General features: G+C 39.1%; 1 protein-coding gene across 1 annotated transcript in view; it reads left to right on the top strand.

Annotated features, from left to right (window-relative positions):
• Nucleotides 1-15,907, top strand: part of ATP13A4 (ATPase type 13A4) — a 136,801-nt gene that overhangs the window by 36,550 nt on the left and 84,344 nt on the right. The window contains exons 3-6 of the mRNA XM_006898540.1: nt 3,659-3,829; nt 6,361-6,518; nt 7,108-7,296; nt 10,018-10,079. Coding sequence (XP_006898602.1) covers nt 3,659-3,829; nt 6,361-6,518; nt 7,108-7,296; nt 10,018-10,079 — 580 coding nt within the window. The remainder of the gene's footprint in view (nt 1-3,658; nt 3,830-6,360; nt 6,519-7,107; nt 7,297-10,017; nt 10,080-15,907) is intronic.

Here is a 15,907-nt window from a genome sequence, read left to right as displayed (position 1 = left end):
GCCATCTGAATGTCGTCTTCGGTGAAGTGCCTGTTCATATCCTGTGCCCATTTTTCTATTGGATTCTTTACCTTTATCTTGTTGTGGTGCTCAAGTATTAAATTGTTCATCATTCCTGTTTGACAAATCTGCTACCTTCAGAATTCTCACTCAGTGTTTTGGCCTAGTTGCATTGCATTGCTGAATAGCATTGCAACAGCTAGGAGGGACTTTGGAAGTTCTCTCATCTCACAAATATGGAAATTGAATTCCAAAGAGGGAAAATGACTTGATCAACGTCAATATGTTCTTTGATTTTCACTTACATACTCCTAATGGCCAAATACTGTGCCAATATATCTGTAAGATAAGGAAGAATATGAAGCCTTTTTCAGTAACAAAATGAGAGGCTTTAAGTATATATTTATGCATCATAAACCACACCAAACCAAACTCTTTGCTACTGTGTCATTTCTCACTCAGTGACCCTTCACTGGTTTTGTTGCTATTATGTGCCATTGATTTGCCCATGACTCCTGTCCTGAGCCAGTCTCACTGACTCCGACACACCTATCCCCATTGCCCCAGTTACTGCTTCAATCCATCTCATTTGGGTCTTCCTCTTCTGTGCTGTCCTTCTACCTTTCTGAGCATGATGTCCCTCTCAAAGGACTGTTTCTTCATGGCCACATGCACAAAGTATGTGAGATGGAGCTTCTAAGCCATACTTCCCAGGATAAACTTGGTTTCATCCTATCCAAAAGAGACCCATTTGTTCTCCTGGTGGTATGTTGTATGTTCAATACTCTTTTGCAGCACTATAACTCAAAGGCATCAATTCTTCTGTCATTCTTACTTATTGTTCAGCTCTCTGATGCATAGCAAGTAATTGTACCCTGGCCTGAATCAGGTACACCTTAGTCTCTAGACTGATATCATTGCTCTTTAGAATTTTGGAGAAGTCCCTGACAGCAGACCTCCCCAATGCAATTCATCTTTTGATTTCCTGACTGTTGGTGCCAAGAGTGTTGACTGTGGAGCCAGGCAAGCTGAAATTGTTAACAACCTCCATCTTTTCTCACTAGTTTCAGAGACTAAATCTTTTGGAGAGGAGACTGCTCATCTTTATATTTCCTGTGGAATAGCTGGTGGATTCAAACTTCTGACTTTTCAGATAGAAGCTGAGTACATCATACTCTGTGCCACTAAGTCTCCATGATGTGCTCAGTTGTTGTTAGCTGTTGTTGAATTGCCTATGACTCACAGCACCCTATGAACAATGGACTTAAAGCTTGCACTATCCTGTACCGTCTTCATGATCTTTCTATCTTTACTTTATACTCAATATACTGTAATTCCTATTAAAGTTCAATAGTAATTCATTTCTCGTGGGTAAACCAGAAAAATCAAGAGATAATCACACACATACATACACCTCCTTCCTCTGTGAATTTTTTAAAAAACAAGGTGGAGGGGAAGACATAGTTGGACAGTCACCTTTTCCTTAGGAATCCATAGATAGATTCATAAAAATCTCAGAATGCTAGAACTTTTCAAACTGCCAGTACCATTTTCTTAGAGAAAGTTGCCTTAGGACTGGAGAGCACATCTCTTAGTTTATTCTGTTCACTGTGCCAAGACCAGTGGGAGACTTCGGAGGCTTTGTCCCTCAGAACAGACTTCGGTTACTTTTTGCACTTCACTCATCACCCTTTAATAGTCCTTCAGCTCACTGCCACCTCCCTCCCCAACCAACCATACTACAGAAAGCCTGAAAACTCACCTGCCAAATGAAGCATTTCTCATCTGCTGCATTTGACTTTACTGAATACCTCTTCCTCCTAAAAACTGCTCCACCGTAACTTTCCAGCTTTCTAAAACTCTGTTCTTTCTCTCTAAAAGTTCCAGCACTGACCAGTGACCATATGATAGTCATCTGTTGCCCCTCTCTCTTCATTATTGGTGCTGAATAGGGATATATCCTTATCTTTCTTTTTCTTACCATTTACGTGGTTCCTAAGCCAATTTGCCTGTTGGATTCTAATGAGGTAGCTCTAGCTAAAGACTCTCCTCTAAGCTCTAAAACCAAATAAATATCTAACTGCTGACAAATACTCTCAATACGATCATTATACTAGTTACCTTCAACTTACTTTGTCCAAAATGAATTCTTTCTTGTGTCCTATAATCCCTTCACGGATGGATAAGTGTTTCAGACCGAGGGTAAAGTAATTTTACAAGTATTAATAATAAGACATACAGCCAGGAATGAGATAGAGCAGGGAGCATAAAACAGTGGGCCAGCAGTTCTCAACTGAAGACCCCAAGCCAAGCTTCTCTGTATCTTTATTGAAAATTAACTGGAAGTAAATCACAAAGAGAATTCAATGCAAATGAAGCCAAGCTCTTTCTATTGAAAACCTTCCCTTTGACTCAGGAGGGAGGGGTTGGCAAATGCTTCAAGAATTTGGTATACTCTCAAGGATTGCCTTGATGCCTTAGGGTGAACTCTAGCTCAGGAAGTAACACTCCCTCTGTAGGGGGCCCCTAGCTGTCTCCTGTCTGCAGGGAACAAACAGCTCATTTTCTGTGATCTGCCACAGAGAAATTCCAGCCTATAAATCTGTAACTCCTTCAATTCCTGAACAAGGGTTTTCATATAATATTTGGTATAAAGTTTGGCTTCCTATAGGTAAGTCCCCTCCCCCCATCCCATTCTCCTAAGTAAAAAAACCAGTAGCTAAAAATTCCTCTATCTTTTCAAGTTTTGTAGCTTCTTAGGTCCTTATTTCTCAATCTACCGCTCAATCTAGCAATTCTGCATTTCTATTTACAGTGCCAGGGGCTTAAGCTCAGATACTCTCCACTCCGACTCACAGTATTGCTGTAGGTTTTCCACTGGGAGTCCAATCTCTCACACCACCAGACTCCACACAGTCTTTTCCTTGTATTTTAGATAGAGTGTACTTATTGTAAATATACCATCGAGTTGGAACTGACCCATAGTTGACCCTCCAGCAAGTTTTCAAAGGCAGTAATTTGCACAGGGACAGATTGCCCATCTTTTCTCCCATGGAAAAATTAGCATATTTGAACTGTGAGGCTTCAGGATTGCAGCACAGATTCATACCATTAGTCAACAAATATATTTACCTTTAAAGATATTATTTGCCTGATTAAAACGGGTAACATTGCCCCTATGTTTTAACCAGTGTTTCTAGGGGAAAAATGTGCATCAGTACATCTCATGCTTTGGTTTCTACATAGTTTTCATGGATCCTTTATTCCTCACATCCTACATTCTAGACCAAATAGTTTGGTAATCCAAGAAAAATTATATCCAGCTTCTTTTGGTATCCATGCTGATTTTGTAACACTCATATATCTACTTCTCTATCTCCCACTCTGAATTCTGAAACTGCTCCAGGACTGTGTTTTACCTCCAGTTCCAGTGCTTAGATTGGTTACCCCTGTCATCTAGTAGGCTGACAATAACTGTTGTGTGATTTGTGAAAAATGGCATCATTTAATATTGTGTGAAACACAGCGCATATGCATGAAACACAGTGTCTGTGAATGACTATTTGCAAACCAATAAAATTATGTAATAAAAAAAGAAAATTCTTCAATTACAAACAAATAAAAAGAGAGAGAAAAGTGAAATGCTTGCTTTCTGCAGGAGAAAGTATCCCAGTCACCAAAATGCCGTTACCCAAGATGGAGAGCTTGCTGCCCTGGAAAGTGCAGAGTGAAGCAGATTATAAACGGCATGTCCTATTCTGTGGAACGGAAGTGATCCAGGCCAAAGGAGCCTGTGCGGGGGCTGTGAGTGCCGTGGTGCTGCAGACCGGTTAGTGTGTTCTACTTCCTGTTTCTGTTTTTAAAGAACTAGTTGGAGTCTTTAATTCATTAGATAAGAAGTGAATGTATGTGATTTATTCTTACATAACAAACCAAATGTATGTGTGTATTGTTTCCTCATCTCAACGCTCATTGGCATTGAGTCGGAGCTGACTCATAGCTGACCCTCCGTTGGGTTTGGGAGGCTGTCAATCTTACAGGAGGAGAGTGCCCATCTCTGCCCTTAGGAGACAGCTGGGTTCTCACTGCCCGAGATGCACCACCTTTGGGTTCGCAGCACGACTTCCCTACCTTGTAGACCTCCAGTTATTGTTATCTACCATCAAGTCAGAATCGACTCACAGTTGATCTTCCAGGGTTTTCAGAGGCAGTAATATGCACAGGAGGACACTGCCCATCCCACTCAAGAAGAGCAGTTGGTGAATTGAAACCAAAAGCCTTAGGATTGGCAGTGCAACGTCTTACCACTAAGCCACCAGAGCTCCCTCGCGTATTATGTATAGATATGCTGTTGTATGTTCATAGATCACTCACTCACCCACTCACTCAAAAAAGTCAAATTGGAACCAACTCAAGCTGAACCTCCAGTGGGTTCCTCCAGTGGGTTTTTGAAAGTAATAGATACCGTGAGTGAGGATTGTCTTTTTTTCTCCCAAATAGTGACTGGGAATTCCTACTGATTAAAGATAGTTGCTTCCAACCCAAAGGGTGACAGTTCAAATCTACTAGCTATCTTTAGGGAGAAAAATGGCCAGTCTCTACCTGTGTAATTTACAGCCTCTGAAAACCTGGATGGTCAGTTGTGAGTCAGTTTGCATTCAACAGCCGTGTACTACACACACACACACACACACACACACACATACTCACATACTCTTTTCATAGTATATATGATGTGTAATACATTATAAAAGAATTGAATGTTGTTGTTGTTTTATACCATGGAGTAAACACTAACAGCTGACTCTCTGGCAGGTTTTCTTTCAGAGGCACTTAATTACATGGGAGATTCCCCATCCTTCTCTTGCAGAGCAGCTGGTGGTCTTGAACCACTTGCCTTTGAGACTGCAGCACAGCTTCTTACCACTACGCCACCTGTGCTCCCTTGAACTATTATATATTTATAATATATGTTTGATTGTTTTTTATTTCATTCACAATCATGTGTGAGATGATTGAATTTACTGGATTTAGCTAAAAATTAGCTGTGGGCTGGAAGCCTCTTGTTTAAATCAATCAGGACCTAGTGGGTGGGCCTTTGTATTTAAAAGTCGGTTAGGCCCAGACTAAGTCTTCAGCTTGGAGGATCATGTGTGAAGCTGTGGGATTTTGGAGGGTAAGTGGTAATTGTGTTTGTGAAGAACATTCTTCTAAGTAGTATAGCACTTGTCTGTCAGTTTGCTGTGACTTGGGATTGCTGTGATGCTGAAAGCTGTAACACATACCATAATGGTTACTCATGATAGACAATGCTTAGTGGAGCTCCAAGATTAAGATCAGATTGGAAGCAGAATTGGCATCTAGTTCCTGAACAACATGCCTTTGGAAATTCTATGAACATTAGAGAAATGATGATAGTTAGAGAACAGAGTTCACATCTTTTGGTCACAGGGTTGCTATGAGTCGTGCTCGACTCAGTGGCATTTAACAACAACAACATATTAATATATATTTATAATATATATTCACGATAGTGCTTGACTCAGTGGCACTTAACAACAATAACATAATATATTCATATATTATATGTTTATAATATATCTTCACAATACTGATCACTATTTATGTTGTTTTGTTGTTTACAAACTTTGCCCATGAAGAAAACCAGTAGAGCAAAGATGTTTATTGTCATTACTTTGCATATGAATGCAGTGAAGTTCATAAAATTCAAGTGAGCTTTTAAAAACCAGTGATTGATAGATGGATATAGAACTCTAGTGTTCTGATTCCAAGTTCTCTGATCTTCCTGGGCAGAGTTGTTGTAGTGGTTGTTGTTATGTACCAGTAAGTTGGAACTGACCCATAGCTGACCCTGCACTCGGTTTTTAGAGTCAGTAAATTGCATGGGAGAAGATTACCTATGTTTCTCTCATGGAGATGCTAGTAGATTTGAGGGCTAGTAGCTAAAATTTAATGTGAAAAACTGATTTGGTCAGTACTTACTGGGCCATTTAATTGACATTAAACTGGCTTTGTGTGTATACTCATGAATTATATTTTTAAAAAATAAGTAATATTTGGGAAAGCTGTGCTCTGAACCCAAATCATGGTTTCCTATCTCTGGGATGCAGTGAAAATGGAAGTAGAGGGAGAGAATTTGAAGGACAATAGGCTGAGAGAGGTAAGGTCCTTCTGTTTCAGTAAAAATGTATTTTCTAAATTATTCTTCAGTTGTCTTTGGGTTTAAACACTGGTTTTGCGTCTGTAGAGGAAAGCAAAGATGATACTGGCTAAAGATTAGAAAAGCACTAACAATAGTTTTTGTTATCCTGATAGCGGGGTTTGTGTTTGCTGTTGCAGGCTTTAACACCGCCAAAGGGGACTTAGTGAGATCCATTCTCTACCCCAAGCCGATGAATTTTAAGCTCTATAGGGATGCCATCAGGTTCCTTCTGTGCCTCGTGGGGACAGCCACCATTGGGATGATCTATACCCTGTGCGTCTATGTGCTCAGTGGGGTAAGCTGACCTCTTCTATTTTAACACATGTGGACATGCACGCATCATTACATATTATATACTCTGCCTATTGATCTGAAACTAGGTCTTTGAACATTATAAATAAAGCTAAACAGTGAAACTTGCTGACATGCTTTCAATCTCCCAATGTAATAATCACAAAGTTCCATAATAGTGATCAGATCTAGTAAAGTATCAGTATATATCTATTCTTGAACACTTTTCCTCAAACCTTTCCTCACACTTATTTGCCATTTGCACAATGACAGTATATTTGTTTCAATATTTTATAGATACTAAATGAGGAATTTAAGATATAACCCAAATAGTATCGGTGAAGTAGCAAAAAGTCGTACCAACTCACTACTGGTAGCAGGATAAATTGTTGTAATTTTGTTCATTATGCTTTGGCAAAATAGTCTGAGAGCCATAAGTATGTGACTAACCTTTGGCCCATTGATAGCATTTCTAGGAATTTGACTGAAGGAATCAACAGAAAAAAAGTAAATAAATAAATAAATAGTCCTATGCAGAAAGCAATTCACTACTGATTTACCTGTGGTAGCTGAGGGACCATTTCACCTTCCAGGAATCGCCTGAGGAGGTAGTGAAGAAAGCCCTTGATGTCATCACCATCGCTGTCCCACCTGCTCTCCCTGCCGCCCTGACCACAGGCATTATCTATGCCCAGAGAAGACTGCAGAAGAAGGGCATCTTTTGCATTAGTCCCCAGAGGATTAATGTATGTGGACAATTAAACCTTGTCTGCTTTGACAAGGTATGTGTGTTCTAACCTCATAACCATCACCTCTGTTATCACTACTGTTATCATGTGTAAGTGCCTTTGCTCTTTGGCCAGACAGAGAACACAGGCTGTTGGTACCTTTGTACAACTTCTCTTTATCTCTGTTTGGAGGTGAGATCTGGGAAAGATGCATTTTAAATTCTAGATTCAAGGGTTTAGATGAGGGGAACTAGGTTTTAAATAAGGGACTCTTTTAAGGTGCTTCCAGTTTTGATATTCTATGAAAAGCAACTGATTAAAAATAGCAACCTATCATGCTTGGAAAGGTACAGGGTCAGTGAAGGAGAGGAAGACCCTCAAGGAGATGGATTGACACAGTGATGGTGATGGTGGACTCAGTGTGTCAGAGATAAGGAGGATCACGCAGTATAGGGTAGGGTTCAGACCCATTGTTCCTAGGATCCCTATGAGCTATACTGGACTTGGTGGCACTTAACTATCCCTTTTGGTCAAAACTGTCATAAAAAGAATTTTTTAAAAGCCCTTATCACCCTAAAGAAACCATAACTGCCACCCAGGCAGATATATGCACACCCACGTTTATCATAGCTTTGTTTACAATAGCAAAGAGCTGGAAATAACCCAAGTGCCCATCAACAAACGAATGGATAGAGAAGCTGGGGTATATTCACACAGTGCAATACTACACTGCATTGAAACACAAGGAACTCATGCAATATTATTCAAAATGGGTGACTCTGGAGGACATTATGCTGAGTGAAATATCGCAGTCACAAAAAGACAAATACTGCATAGTAGCACTGTTTTAGAATGGGACCAACATCAGGGTTGGGGTGAGACTGAGAAAAACTGGATAAATTATGTATACTGCATTGAAACAGATGAGGGTAAGAACTGCTTAAAAGAGATATATAATTGGGCATTATGGTTATGACAAGAGTCCAGAGTGAAGGCTGCAAAGTGGAATATACTAGGGGCGGGGGGGTAGGGTGGATTGTATACCAATGAAAGAATTTTTCTTTCACTTTTCAAAGAGAAGAGAGAACTGTGGGGGAGGGATGAGCAGGGAGAAAAATTCAACAATGAATGAATGGAGACGCAAAATCTCTGTAAAAGTTCATGAAAATGAATAATAATAGAAAGAGAACAAAATAAAAAACAAAAGCCCTTATCATGATCTCTGTGGCAGCCATAATAATGCTGTAAATATTGCCCAATATCTAGTCAGTGTTCAATAAATATTGCTTTAATAGATGAGGATCACTGGAGGCACAAAAGTTAAGCGTTCAGCTGCAATGAGCAGCTTCCAATGGGAAGACTGGCACTTTGAATGTATTCAGCAACTTTGTAGTAGAGAGATCTAATGATCTACTTCCATGAAGATTACAGTCAAGAAAATCCTATGGCACTGTTATGCTCTGTCATACAGCGTTGCTCTAAGAATATGTGCATTAGCACCAAACAGCTACATTAGGGAATAAAATAAATGTTCATTTAACTGTGCCTTTCTCTGAGATTGGGTTTGTAATAAATCTTCAATCAAACCCTTACTGTATTTTCCCTGTATTGATTCAGATCACTCTTGATGACATAAAACTACTCTCTCCAGCCTCTCATTTTACCTTTTCTTGAGTTTGTTTTGAGTATGAACACACACACTGGGGATTTTGTAAAGAGGGAAGATAGAAAAAAGGGACTGTGGGCAGGTGAGCAAGGGCTAAGGAAATAGGGTAGAAACTGAGTGTGTGGTTTTGACTTTGCAGGACATTAGTTATGGGAGATGGTATTTGTGGACAGCGAACAGCTAAGGAATTTATACTTGCCACTCAGCAGTAGAGAGTCATTAACAGCTTTTGGTAGCAGAAAGGTAATAGGATCAGATATATATTTTATAATTGCTGAGATATTGCAGAGTTACAACCTGTGCAAAAAGTTAACATGATTTCTGCCAACACTACAGTATCATTTTGTGATCACACTTATTATATCCTAGGGGGAGACATTCTACTTGTGGGACCACATCATCCTTATGCTTAGAAAAAAAGAAGCAAGAGTTAGATAGATCATTCTGATAAGAATGTGAATGAAAAATGAGTAATAATTGTGAGCATTAACATTATTAACTCTTACTATATCGCAGACACCAAATTAAGGCCTTGATTCCTATCATTCGCATTTCACCTTTCTAACCCTCTGCATTTATGACCACATTACAGATAAGAGCTCTGAGGCTGACAAGGATTAAGCAATTTGCCCAGGTCGCCCAGCAGGTGGTTGAATCTGGTCCTATCTCTAGACCCAAGCTCTTAATTATTATACTGCAGTGTGATAAGAGAGAGCAAGCATGCTCTTTCCCAGGTAGATGTCAAATGCCAAGGCATTTGCTTTTCAAGAACAGTGCCCTGTAGGTAAAAACTCATCTTTTACTTATTTCCAGTGACATACATTTAATTCTGTTCTAAAAGCTGGACTCAATGGTTTTATGAGACTACCAAGGATTTTAGATACTCAAAACATCCCTTTGATACTGTTTTCTTGCTTTTACCATGAAGTACACTGAGATGCAAAGAGGTTAAGTGCTATTATGGGCTGGAACTCAAATATGCACCTTATTGTCCTTGAAGTATTCTCCTAATAATATGTGTGACATTTATTTTCCTATTAAAAGACTACTTGTCTTCACTCAGAGGCCTTGGGATCATCAGAATAAACCAAATATTTGTTTCTGTTTAGACAGGCACCTTAACCAGAGATGGCTTGGATCTCTGGGGAGTCATTCCAAGTGAAAATAACAGGTGAGCATTTTGGATTAAATGCAGTGTTCTTTCTATTTCCTGTAACCATCGATTTTCTCTTGAGAACTACTAATGAAGACATTTTGGCTATGACATGGGCTGAAGTATATTCATTTAATTGATCCTGTTGAATATTTACAAGTCTCATGAAGAATATTTCTATTTCCCCTCCTCAGTCCCCACATCTGTACCAACCACAAACCTAGAAGTGGAAGCAGAGGCTTTGACATTGCATCCAGACTCTTGCTGAATGTCAGTTGCTTCTAGTATACTAGTGAGGGGCCTGAACACCAGCGCACTATCCTTTAGGAGATAACATTGCTTTCACAAACTGAAGCCTGTTGATGTGCCAGAGTGAAGGAGAAAACTTTACTGATTTATGTACATGGAATTTCATGCAAAAGAACATCTGTGGAACTGAAGTTAGTGTACTCATTTTTGTTGGTATTTTTATTAAGAGAACTTCACCTTCTGACTGCCAGAAACTCTTGTTAATTAGCAAGGAAAGAGTCGGCTTTGGCATTTTCTGGCTTGGTGTGTGGTAAAAAATTGACATTATGTCCCTCTCCTGTGGCCCTCTTGTGGCCAGACCTGTGTTTGTTTCTCTGCTGGCTCTTTCTCCATATAATCTTCACTGTGGTCTCAACAGATACCACATTGCATTTGACATTTCCTTCTTTTGGTTTGTTTTCAATGAAATTAACTTCCTCCTAACACTATAAAAAAATTACAAAGCATTTTATACATTAAAAAGATATTTTTTCTTTCATATTATGCAGAATATATACTTAAATACTTTAATCATACATATTTAATACATTTTAGTATTAAAATACATTTTGTAAGGAAGTCAATTTCCTGAGTTGAAAAATAAAAATAATCCTAGTGCTTCTAACCACTTAGGTCTATAAAAGAAATCTTTTGTAAGTGTTAAACCTTCTAAAATGAGGCCAAAACTAACTCGTTGTCATTGAGTTAGTGCATTAAGTCTTACCTTCAATGAAAACTGTATGATTTTATTAAAATGTGTAAGCCCTAAGGAATTACACTTCCAATGCAAATGTATATGGTTCAAATTGACCAGCTGCATTGTGGAAGAAAGGCAGGCAAGCTATTCTTGGGTGATTAACTGCTTCTGAAAACCCTCTAAAGCATCATCTGCCTCAGTGGTATACAACAACAACACTAATAATGAGCAATCTTTTTCTGTTAAGAATGATAGCCTTGGATATGTGTTGGAGGGCTACCACAAGTCAGTATTGACTTGAGAGCAATGGGATTAGCTTGGATCAAGTAATAATGTAGCCCCACACTGAGTACACATTTTGTTGTCATGTACCGTTAAGTCAGAACCAACTCAGAGAAGTCCCATCAGTGGGTTTTCAGAGGCTGTAAGTCACATGGGAGGAGATTGCTCACCTTTCTTTCCAGAACACCTAGTGGATTCAATCTGTGGGCCTTTGAGTTGGAAGCACAACTGCTTACCACTAAGCCATCCTAGCTCCCTTCCGAGTACAGAGGGTAGAGACAATATCAATATCTGTTGAACTAATATTTGTTGATTGTGCTTCATCTTTTGTTCACTCTTATTTGTTGAATTGTTGTTCTTGTTAAGTGCTGTGGAGTCATAGACAACTCATAGTGACCCTATGAACAAAAGACCTGAGCACTTGTATAACTTCCATAGTTTTTCCACGTTGATAGAGTTTCAGGAGGCAAGCTATTTCAGGAGTGGATGCCACTCCTGTTTCCAAGCTTGTTTTTATAGGGGAGCTCCACCAAACACTGTCCACCATGGGTAACCACTCGCATTTGACACATCCGTGTCACAGTTGCATCACAGCAACCACTAGTTATCTCTGTACAGCAAAAAGAACAGAGCAGTGCCATACCACTTAGAAGAATGTTTGACCAAAAACAATCAAAATCAGGCCCGAGGGCTGCAGAATTGTATTCATATGATATTTTTTAAAAACCTCTTGACACTTTTTCTTTGTAAAAGTCATATGTTAAATTGAAATAAAAATGGACATAGTGCTTAGGGCAGATTGATTAATTGGGTTCCCCCCCCCCAGTTCTTTGGCTTCCTCCTTCTTATCCTTTCTTGCCTTCTTCTCTGAGAAAAGATCACATTTGACTTCAAATAAGGAATACAGCAATTTAAAATTCATTGTTGTGAGTTTAAATAATAAAATGAGAGAGATAAAGTAAATTCTAGGCAAGAGATCAGTATCTGATTTATTAAATATTGTGTATCTTCTTATTAGAGGTGATCTCATCCCTGATGATTTTAATCTTTTCTAGAAAGGGCCTTCCCGATATGCCAAATACTTCAAGAACCTTTGGAAGCTCCATTGACTTGATAAACCACAATTATTTTAGTAAAAAAGACAGGAACAGGGATGATTATTGTTAGGAGATGCCAACAACTCCTCTCTGACTTATAGCGACTTTATGTACAACAGAAGGAACCCATCCTGATTCTGTGTAATCTTCACAATCATCACTATGTTTGAATACAATGTTGTAGCAACCATGTAAATCCATCTCATTGAGATCTTCCTCTTTGTTGCTGATCTTTCATTTTTTCCAGGATTTGACTCTGACAGCACGCCCAAAGTACATGAGATAATATTTCACCATCCTCACCTCTAAGAAGTGTTTGGGATACATTTCTTCAAATACGGATGCATTTGTTCTTTAGCTGTCCATGGTACAATGATATTCTTCACCATGGACTATTGATCAAGGGCTGATAAAGAATGCTATTTATTTGTTGTGTTAGCCAGAGCCAACCCAATTCTTGGGAATTTTGAATTATATACTGGTTGCATATTGTTGTTGTTTGTTCTTATTGAGTCGCCTGAGACTCATCAACGCTATGTACAACAGCCCAAAACCCTGCTTTATCCTGTGCCAATTTTATTGTCTCTGATACACCTACCCTAATTACCCCAGTCACTAAATCAATCTATCTCATCGAGGATCTTCCTCTCTTGTGCTGTTGCTCCACCCTCCCAAGCATGGCATCCCTTTCCGAGGACTGACCCTGCCTTGCAACATGGCTAAAGTATGTCAGATGAAGAAGCTTCAGTATCCTTGCCTCCAAGGAACAACCTGGCTTCACCTTCTCCAAGATGAATTTGTTTTCCTAGCAGTCCATGATATATGTAATATTCTTTGCCAACACCACAGCTCAAGGGCATCAATTCTCCTTCTATCATCCCTAGTCATTGTCCAGCTTTCTGATGCATAGCAAGTAATTGCAAAGACCATGGCCTGTATCAGGTACATTTTAGTCTCCAGAATGACAGTGTGGCTCTTCAATACTTTGGAGAGGTCTCTGGCAGCAGACATTCCCAATGCAATTAATCTTTTAATTTCCTGACTGATGGTAAAAAGTGTTGATTGTGGAGCCAAGCAAACTGCAACTGTTAACAATCTCATTGTCTTCACCATCTATCATGATACTGCCAATTGGCCTAGTGGTAAGAATCTTTGTTTTCTTGATGGTTAGCTTCAATTCATAGTGAAATATTAGAAATGGGATTTTTTCCTTTCTTTCTTTCCTGACATGAAAAGTGTTTCTATGTTGATATACAGCTGCCAGTCACCACTCTTTATTTTTCCTTTTAGATTTATAACTATTTAAAAAATAATTTTACTAAAATACTAGGGAGTATACTTGCAAGCCATTGAGACACTTTATCTTTTGGTACCTTAATACTGGTCATGGTTGATAGGGTTAGCCATAATCCAGGCTATGTTTTTCACTCTTAATAAGAAAAATGGATGCTTTAATGACAATATCAGAAAGAACTATGGCTGGATTATGAGTCAGCATTATGAAAGGCACCCCTTTCAAAACCAAAAAGCTAAAGTAAAGCTGGCTACATTTAAAGAAATTCAGAATTTATATTGCCGTGAGAAGAAATCCTGGTTATGTACTGATATCACATCAGATGCAATAGTTCAAGTCCACCAGGTCCTCCAAAGAAGAAAGAGGGTAAATCTCTTGTAAAGATTTACAGCTTCAGAAACCAATAGAGGGTAAATTTGAGTCAGGTCTGGCTTCATGGCAATGGGTTTGGTTTTAGGTTGTACTATGAGAAGTAATAAATTAATTCTACAGACCCCATTTCAAGATAAACTATATAATTTCTAAGACAAATTAACAAGGACGGGAAGAGGCATGGAGACTACCTATCAATGGAAGGGAGGATGAACAAGGATACAAGACAGGTGTTCCACAAATCTGAGAGGAGGTAACATGTGAGAAGAGAAAACAGATTTATTAACTGGTTCGGAAGCAGATTTTATCACGTGCCGTCGAGTCGCTTGTGACTCATAGCAACCTATGTACAACAGCCCTAAACTCTGCTCTGTCCTGTGCCAATCGCACTGTCTCTGAAACACCCATCCTGATTACACCAGTCACCAAATCAATCCACCTCCTAGAAGGCCTACCCCTCCTGTGCCTGCCCTCCACCTTCTGAAGCATGATATCCTTCTCCAAGGACCTGTCTCTCCTTACAGCATGACCAAAGTATGTCAGACGAAGCCTCAGAATCCTTGCCTCCAAGGAGCAGCTGGGTTTAACCCTCTCCAGGCTGAATCTGTTTGTTTTCTTAGCAGTCCATGGTATCCTCAATACTCTTCTCTAAAACCAAAGATCAAAGGCATCAATTTCCTTTCTATCCTCCCTAGTCATTGTCCAAACTCTCTGATGCATAACAAGTGATTGCAAAGACCATGGCCTGTATCAGACGCACCTTAGTCTCCAGAGAGACATCATTGCTCTTCAGTACTTTAGAGAGGTCTCTAACAGCAGACTTTCCCATCGCAATGCGTCTTTTAATTTCCTGGCTGCTGGTGCCAAGACTGTTGATTGTGGAGCCAAGCAAACTAAAGCTGTGAACAATCTCAATTTCTTCACCATCCATGGAGCACTTGCTGCAGAGGGTCAAAGACTGCAGCCTTCAATATGGATTGAGGTTCAATGTCAAGAAGACAAAGATTCTCACCACTGGACCAATTGGCAGCATCAGGATGGATGATGATTTTGCCATAGTATATGAAATAATCTGTCACTTGGAGGTCTTCCAAATACAATGGGTTACTTTTTGAGCAGCAACTAACTATGGAAATTGCAAAGGAGGTTTGAGTTGTATCTCAGTTAATTTTAGAAAGGCTGCTATCTTGGTTATCTAACACTTCTGTTATAAAAACACCACAAGCAGGTGACTTGAGTAAAGAGAGATTTATTTTCTCACAATTTGGGAGACATTAAGCCTGCATTCTGTCTCTAGAAACTGTAGAAGCTTCTTGTCACTTTTCAACTTCTATTCGTACACATGGCATCTGTCTTCCCCAATCTCTGCTTGTTTAATTTGCTCGTTTATATTTTTAAAAAGATGTCAGGTGTAAGAGATGAGAATTGAAGGTCAATTTGAAAAATGTTTACTTCTTTAACATTAAAGTTTGCAGATTTCCACTAGCAAACTAGTTCATTCATTTACTCATAAGTTTTTTGAGTGTCTTTCTGTGGGCCAAACATCAAATATAATGGACTCAGCGATACAGAACAGAATCTCTATTGTTTAATAAGGATGGATAGAGAGAGATGCACATACTTACAAGTAAATGAAGTATACACTAACTAGCCTGTTCTGTTTTCTGGGGCTCTAAATGAAGCAATCTAGTCATTAGGGTGACAGTGCCATACATATAAAGTAAATCAGTGCCAGAGAAGAAAGAAAAGAGGGAATAAAGGGTGTCAGTAACTTTAAGGAAATTTCTCATTTTTGTTAAACATGCCTAAGGAAAAT

The sequence above is a fragment of the Elephantulus edwardii genome, unplaced genomic scaffold, assembly GCF_000299155.1.
Source record: "Elephantulus edwardii isolate Elephantulus edwardi_28Jun2011 unplaced genomic scaffold, EleEdw1.0 scaffold00232, whole genome shotgun sequence".
NCBI classification, from domain to species: domain Eukaryota; kingdom Metazoa; phylum Chordata; class Mammalia; order Macroscelidea; family Macroscelididae; genus Elephantulus; species Elephantulus edwardii.
Note: the sequence above shows the minus strand (reverse complement) of the source record. Positions and strands in the feature narration are given on the sequence as shown.